Here is a 7374-nt window from a genome sequence, read left to right as displayed (position 1 = left end):
TAAGGCTACTTTCTTGTTTAACTGTATTATTTCTTTTATATTTATTTTAGTGTTTTGCAGGCTGCGGATTCACTGACTGAAGTGCTAAAATAATAATGAGCTGACGAGTTAAATCGGGTGTGTTAGATGAGTGAGACAGTGCTAGGCTGCTCCGGGACGGTTTTGAAAACCATTTCAGAGACATCTTAAATATGACTCATATAAAATATATTACATGCATGCACGGTTTTAAGGCAGCTTTAATCACCTTTTTGGTAACTTTATGACTTAACTGACCACGACATTGCATGCACATAGTTTATTTCATGCTTTGATATGAAATGATACAGGCTACAGCGCTACGAAGAGCACAGAAGAGCCCGCATTACGAACACAGTACCGTTTCCGCGCTCGTTTGAATCATGCCTGGCACTGAAGTGAAGCTGGAGCGCGCGTCTGAAACGTTCTGCGACTAAATAAATACACTTTTTTTTTCAAAAAAAGAGACAGAAGCAGCAGTTGTGGGCGGTGGCCAACCCTAGCTCCACCCCTGCATTTAATGCGTTATATATTTTTAATGCGTTGAACTGAAAAAATTAATCGCCTGCGATGTGATTAATCTTTTGACAGCACATATATATATATATATATATATATATATATATATATATATATATATAAAACATCCCCAAGATCAATCCCCAAGACAGGATGATGATTCTGATTAATCAACAAGCAGGTCTTGTGGTGGACCGACGAGGTTTAAGAAGCCACAAAGGTGAAGAAGTCTCGTGGGTGGCTGACAACTGGCAAGAGTACCGATGACTGAAGTCGATAACAAAGAAGGCAGTAGCTACCGTGAAGGCCCGGCAATATGTCAATCTCTACGCCCAGCTCAACATGCCCGAAGGAGTCAGCCAAATCTACAAACTCAAGAAAGCCCGCCATCGCTTTCTACAAGTAATGAATATCAATATATATAAAACATCCCCAAGATCAATCCCCAAGACAGGATGATGATTCTGATTAATCAACAAGCAGGTCTTGTGGTGGACCGACGAGGTTTAAGAAGCCACAAAGGTGAAGAAGTCTCGTGGGTGGCTGACAACTGGCAAGAGTACCGATGACTGAAGTCGATAACAAAGAAGGCAGTAGCTACCGTGAAGGCCCGGCAATATGTCAATCTCTACGCCCAGCTCAACATGCCCGAAGGAGTCAGCCAAATCTACAAACTCAAGAAAGCCCGCCATCGCTCAACCCTGGACATTGGTCAAGTAATGAATATCAATATCTGCCGAACACAAGCGCTGCCCCCGTCTCTGGGCCGGTACCGCCGTTCAGCCCTGCTGAGGTCGAGCTTGCCATCAAAAAGAAGGAAACCCGATGACATTCCCGTCGAGGCGTGGAAGCTACTCAGACACAGAGGCACAGAAATTCGACTGTTCAACAAGATCATCAACGAAGGTGCAACTCCCTCAGTGTGGTCTGCCAGTGTAGCGGTCCTGATCTGGAAAGGCAAAGGTGATGTCGGCAAATACACCACCTACTGCCCGATCTGCCTGCTCTGCCACACCATGAAGATATTCGAGCATGTAATCGAAGCCCATCTCCAGAAGATCGTCTCTATCAGTCCCAATCAGTGTGGATTTGTTAGAGGAAACAGGACTACTGATGCAATCTACGCCATCAGACTGCTGCTGGAGAGGCACGGGGAGAAGAACCACCCAGTACACATGGCTTTCTCGAGAAGGCATTTGACTGCGTGCCCCGGGACCTCATCTGGCATTCCCTCCGCTCTCACGGCGCCCCCGAAGAGTAGGTACAGTGGATCCAGCTCCTCTATGCCAACATCACCAGTGTCGTCCGATGCCCCGCTGGCCTGTCCAAACCGTTCTCGATCACGGTCGGCGTGCACCAGGGATCCGCCCTCTTCCCGCTTCTGTTCATCCTTTGCATGGACATGGCCATGGCGGATATTTAGGCGCCTCAGCCCTGGTCACTTCTATTCGCTGACGATATCTACCAAGCTGACAAAACCCATTGAGGGCTCGAACGAGGAACGAGCTACAAGTCGTGCACAGATTAACATCAAGAAGATGAGTACATGGAGTGCGGGCCACAGACTGACGGGACGATTAGAGTTAGAGGGCAGCCACTGAACAAGATCACCAAATTTAAATAGCTCGATTCGCTCATCAGAAGCGACAGCGACTCCCTCCCCGATGCCCACGCCTGGGTCAACGTGGTGTGGCTCAAATGGGGACAAGTTATGGGCATTCTCTGTGAACGCCAAATGCCCATACGGGCAAGATCTACAAAACCATCATACGCCCAGTCGTGCTGTATGGTTCCGCGTCTATGTGTAATGAATCTATATAATATATGGGTTTCACTTTCTGAAATGAGTGATTTATGTGAGAATATTGACCTTTTTCATGATATTCTAATTTTTTGAGATGTACCTGTATATACTGTATATAACTGAACTCTACTCTCTTAAAACGGGTAGTAAAACATTAATTGATTTTAGTAAGAATAAGTGCAGCATTTACCATCACCATCTTTGGCATCTTCTGGCAGCAGAGCATCTTGGCGATTCCCCAAAACAAAAGCCAGCGTGGACAGTATGCCGGCGTCCAGCACCCCCAGCATGGCCAGTATATACGCCCAGTGCACAGAGCAGTTCCCCGGGGAGAAACTACTCACACGGTCCCCGCACAGCGCCCGCATCTCAGCACATGCCCAGGAGTCTGGGAACAACACACACGCCAGGGCCAAACAGAAGCCTGCATCCAGAAACAGAGATGCAATTAGTGGTACTGTATTGTTTAACGTATATTGTTCGCATTTCATGTCAAAAAGAGCACATTTCAGTCGAGATTCAAAAAACAATCTCAATGTACTACAGCTTTGCAAAGAGGTTATTACTGAAGGATGAACCCCAGAGCCTCATTCTGCATGCAAAGAGGTTAGCCAATCATAACTGAGGTCATTTACATCCTCCAGAATGTCTTAAAGGTGCAATAGCAAAAAACAGCCTCTTTAAATCTAAGGGTCAGAAAGAGGGTCATGGAACTAAATTAAGTTTTTGGTGTTAAAAATAACCCTGAATAAAAAAATGGAATGAGCTATTCAGAAGAAATCACAAGCTTTCAATAATCACTTCTTCATCATCACATACTACACAGATCTCTGGATCATGCTGTATTTCATGTCAAAACTAAAAGAAATTAAAAAAATATATATTTTTCTGTTAGAAATTGCTGCCTTCTTTTGAAACTATTCAGATTTTCTGAACTGTGACATTATTTTCATAAGAATTAAGCACAAATTTGAAATTTGAGACACATTTATATGTAAAAGTAAACAAATTAAATTAGATTTTGCTTTAATTAGGTATATATTGGTGTCAGTGAGGTTGTTTTAAGGAATTAAAGACATTCATTTCAAAAGTGACATAAAAGACATTAATATTGTAACAAATTATTTCTATTACAAATAAATGTTTTTCTTAGTACATAGTACATAGTAGTTAAGGCCATTTAATACAAAGTGGGACCGAAAACAGTTATTTAAAATAGTACAATTTCACAATGTTACTGTTTTTCCAGTATTTTTGATCAAATAAATGCAGCCGTGGTGAGCAGAAGAGACTTGATGAATCAGCTGAAGAGTCTCACCTGCTGTGAGCTGCAGCCAAGCACAGATCTTATAGACGGTTGCTGCATTGCAGAATCTGAACAGACACAGGCAGCCCACGCTGGCCCACACCATAGTGAGAGACATGCAGACCAGCACAGCAGGAGACTGGAAGGCTGGGAGTGGAGTCAGGGTGCGAAGAGACCCCCGGCATTCTGGGACAGGCCAATCCATCTCCGTGCAGACCTCAAAGAGGCCCAGCGTCCCGGTCGGAGGAGCCGGACCCCCTCCTCGGTAGTGCAGCTCTCGTGTGCCCACCCATGACGGCTGGATGAGAATGACCACCTCGATAATGGCAAAGCAGAGCGTGCAGATGGCCCACAGCACGCCCACCGCCCGCGCGCTTCGGATGAACTCGGTCTGATACAGACGGGCCACCTCAGACGAGTGACGCTGCATGCTGGAGACAGCTGGAGATGACAATCAGCAGAAAGATCATATTATGCAATGGCATTCTATAGATCATCTACAACGTTTAAAAACAACATTTTGAATGTCCATGTCATTTATCCGTAAAAAAAAAAAAAAAAAGAATACCAAATTACCAAAAATAAAATTCTGTCATCATACTGTATACTCACCCTCACCACCAGTGTCATTTTAGTATCATTGAGATACTTTTACAGTTTTTATTCATATTTTGAATTATTTTTCTGTTTTAATTTTAATTTTAGTTAGTTTTAGTCATTTTTATTCGTTTTCTTTCAATGTCTATAGTTTGTATTCTTTTTTATTTCTGTTTAGTTTTAGTTATTTTAGTAAATCAAGCTAAACTAAATGAAAATAAGAAATAAAAATACCTGAAATAAAAAAATTAAATACGTTTTTTATATTTACATTTATTTCTGTTAAAGTTTGATAAATGACATTTAATAGTTTTAGGTTCAGTTAACTATAAAACCCTGTTTCAAACAACACTAGACCCCACTGACTTTCATTTTATTTTAAATATATAATTGTACTATAATTCATGTTCTGTACAATAAGGTTAGTTAATGTTAACACATTAACTAAAATTAACTAACAAAGGGCAATTTATTTGTTACCAGGGTTATTATAGTAATCTAAAACTAAAATCATTAAAAAAAGTTACTTGAAATAAAATATATATAAAAAAAACATAACACTTATTTTATTTCAGCTAGTTGCCAAGGCAACATTTCTTATTTTGAGTTAGTCTAACTAGATACTATAATAATTTAAAATAATAAATTAAAAATTAAATAAAAACTAGACATTTAAAAACAAATACTAATAAAAATGACAAAAACACAAAATTACTAAATCTAAAATGAAAACAGAAAATATAAAAAATAATAACTAATAATTTGAAATATGAATAAAAACCATTAATATCTCTGATATACTAAAATAACACTATTTATTAATTTTTGTTAGCCTTTTAGTTCATGTTATCTCAGGTCTATTAAATATTAACAGATACCATTTTGATTTTAATAGTATATTAGTAAATGTTGAAATTAACAGTAATACAATTTTTATTATTTCATGTTAACTATTATTGTTATATTGTTATAATTGTTAGTTCATGTTAAACCTTATTATGAGGTGTTACTGTTTTTTACAGTACTTATGTGGTAATATCAAATGTACTTTTTTGTGCTTCACATTTATTTACATTATACTTGTAATATTGCTTGAATATGCTATTACAATGAAGCATGTTCTTAAAAAAACATGGTTTTACCATGGTAAAAATGCTAATACCATGGTCATTTTTAACCAAAAAACATCAAAACGCATTGCCAATTGATAAAAAGGGACATGATGAACAGATGAACAGCTAAGAAAGCTGATGCCTAGTCCTGAAAACCTGATCTCAACCTGGTAAACGATGTAAAGAGATGGATGAAGGGAGATTCACCTCTCTGCTCTGGCTGATTCCAGGTCTGTTCCTCCCACCACAGGATCTGGGTGACAAAAATCTCATTCAAATTGAATTACTTGACAGCAGCATCACGTAAAATGTAGGAGTGAGTGAAAGAGAGAAATTGACCTGAATGGAGGGATTCTTCTCCTCCGCTTCCTCCCGGTGAGATCACGGCAGGATGTGCGACAGTAAAAACAGGCCCACGCTGCTTGCAACCATCTTCCTCGCACATATGGAGGGAGAGGAGAGTGGGAGAAGGGAGGGGGAGCGCAGGGCCATTCTGATTGGGAGGAGGGTCTCTGTGCGCGCACACACACACACACACACACACACACACAAACACAGCAATGCAATCCAATGATGCACAATAAGAAAATGAAATGATCTGTCAAACCCTGTGGGGGGAAAGAAAGAGTTACAGCTCATCGATCCTAAAAGCATTACATTCCATACAGAGGGAAGAGGAAGTGAGAGAATAATACACGGAGCAGAAGTGATGCATTTCAGAGGAGCACAAGATAAATACTAGGGGAATAAACATGAATGGTGGAGGGAAGAAGCTCGTCTGTGCATCATTTAGCAGGTTCACTGGCATTATGATCGCTCAGCAGACATGAAAATTAATGCTTGCAAAAAAACAGTAACCATAAGATTTAAAACAAGACTGTCTCACTCCGGGTAAATCTAATTAAAATATATCACCTCAAGAAAAAAAAAAGGCCTAAATAAATAAATAAAAAAATTATTGTCACTAAATATAAAATAAAAAAAACTAAAAAACACCTTTTTTTATTTATTTTGGGGTGAAATAAAAAATAAATAAGCATCAGTTAAAAAAAAAAACATATTCAGATCATATTTCACCCCAAAATCTATATATACATATCTATCTATCGGTACTAATATTGCAATTATGTATTATTAATAATAATAATATTAATATTAGCAATATTGCAACATTTATGGGTAAATAAGATACAAAGCTGTACCTTTTGAAAGGGTATGACCTTTTTTTCTGAGAGTGTGGGGTCGCCGGTCCGAATCCGGACCGCAAAGCCTTTTGACATGATGAAATAAATAAATACCAGACGCAATTTTCTAACAAGATCTAATTTATATCAAGCACATCAAGGTCAGCTCAGTACAGCTGTTTAGGTCCTACGGCGCCATGTGTTACTATTACAGTTAACTGTTGCTACAGTCAGGCGGTCGTGCAGTGAAGAGAGCGGCGTGCAGACAGATGAAACTTTCAGTGAGTGAAAAACAATGGCATTCTCAAACATTACGAAAGATGAGGGTCCTTAAAAAGTCTTACATTTAGTTGTATCAAATGTAAGGCCATAAAAAGTCTTAAATCGTACAAGAAAGTCTTCTGATTTTGCAGAGTTGTAAATGTGAACTGGTGGATCGACAAGAAGATAATGTATTATAAAAACAATTAAGACAGTAACATATTTATATGATATTTAATTAATATAATAGTTGATTGATATTAATTGTTTAACTTAAAATAATAATTGGTACTTTTGACTCAATTTTCCTAAAAAATGGTTTAAAGTCTGAATTGTGAAGTTTATCATTTTATAAAACTTTTTGTTTTAAAGTCTTAAATATGAGCTTAAATATCTTGCAGATAGCCTGGTCTGCCAAATACCATCAATTAATACTTTTAGGTATATAAATGTCCGGACCTTGGCTGGTGAGGAGGGTTCATTACTGGACCTCAAGCAATTTTAGTTGAAGACCCCTGAATTATAATATATATATATATGTGTGTGTGTGTGTGTGAGAGTGTGTGTGTGTTT

At 38.7% G+C, this 7374-nt stretch overlaps 1 protein-coding gene across 1 annotated transcript in view; it reads right to left on the bottom strand.

Moving 5' to 3' along the window:
- The window catches only part of LOC107727430 (lipoma HMGIC fusion partner-like 3 protein), an 8879-nt gene extending 3076 nt beyond the window's left edge, over positions 1–5803 (bottom strand). Inside the window, exons 1-4 of the mRNA XM_016537301.1 lie at positions 5696–5803; positions 5564–5609; positions 3660–4088; positions 2532–2765 (exon numbers count right to left, since the gene is read on the bottom strand). Coding sequence (XP_016392787.1) covers positions 2532–2765; positions 3660–4077 — 652 coding nt within the window. The 5' untranslated portion in view covers positions 4078–4088; positions 5564–5609; positions 5696–5803. The remainder of the gene's footprint in view (positions 1–2531; positions 2766–3659; positions 4089–5563; positions 5610–5695) is intronic.
- Positions 5804–7374: the final 1571 nt, after the last annotated feature.

This window comes from Sinocyclocheilus rhinocerous, unplaced genomic scaffold (assembly GCF_001515625.1).
Source record: "Sinocyclocheilus rhinocerous isolate Xijiao unplaced genomic scaffold, SAMN03320098_v1.1 scaffold487, whole genome shotgun sequence".
NCBI lineage: Eukaryota > Metazoa > Chordata > Actinopteri > Cypriniformes > Cyprinidae > Sinocyclocheilus > Sinocyclocheilus rhinocerous.
The sequence above is the reverse complement of the archived record's forward strand: the minus strand, read 5'-3'. Positions and strand labels throughout refer to the sequence as shown.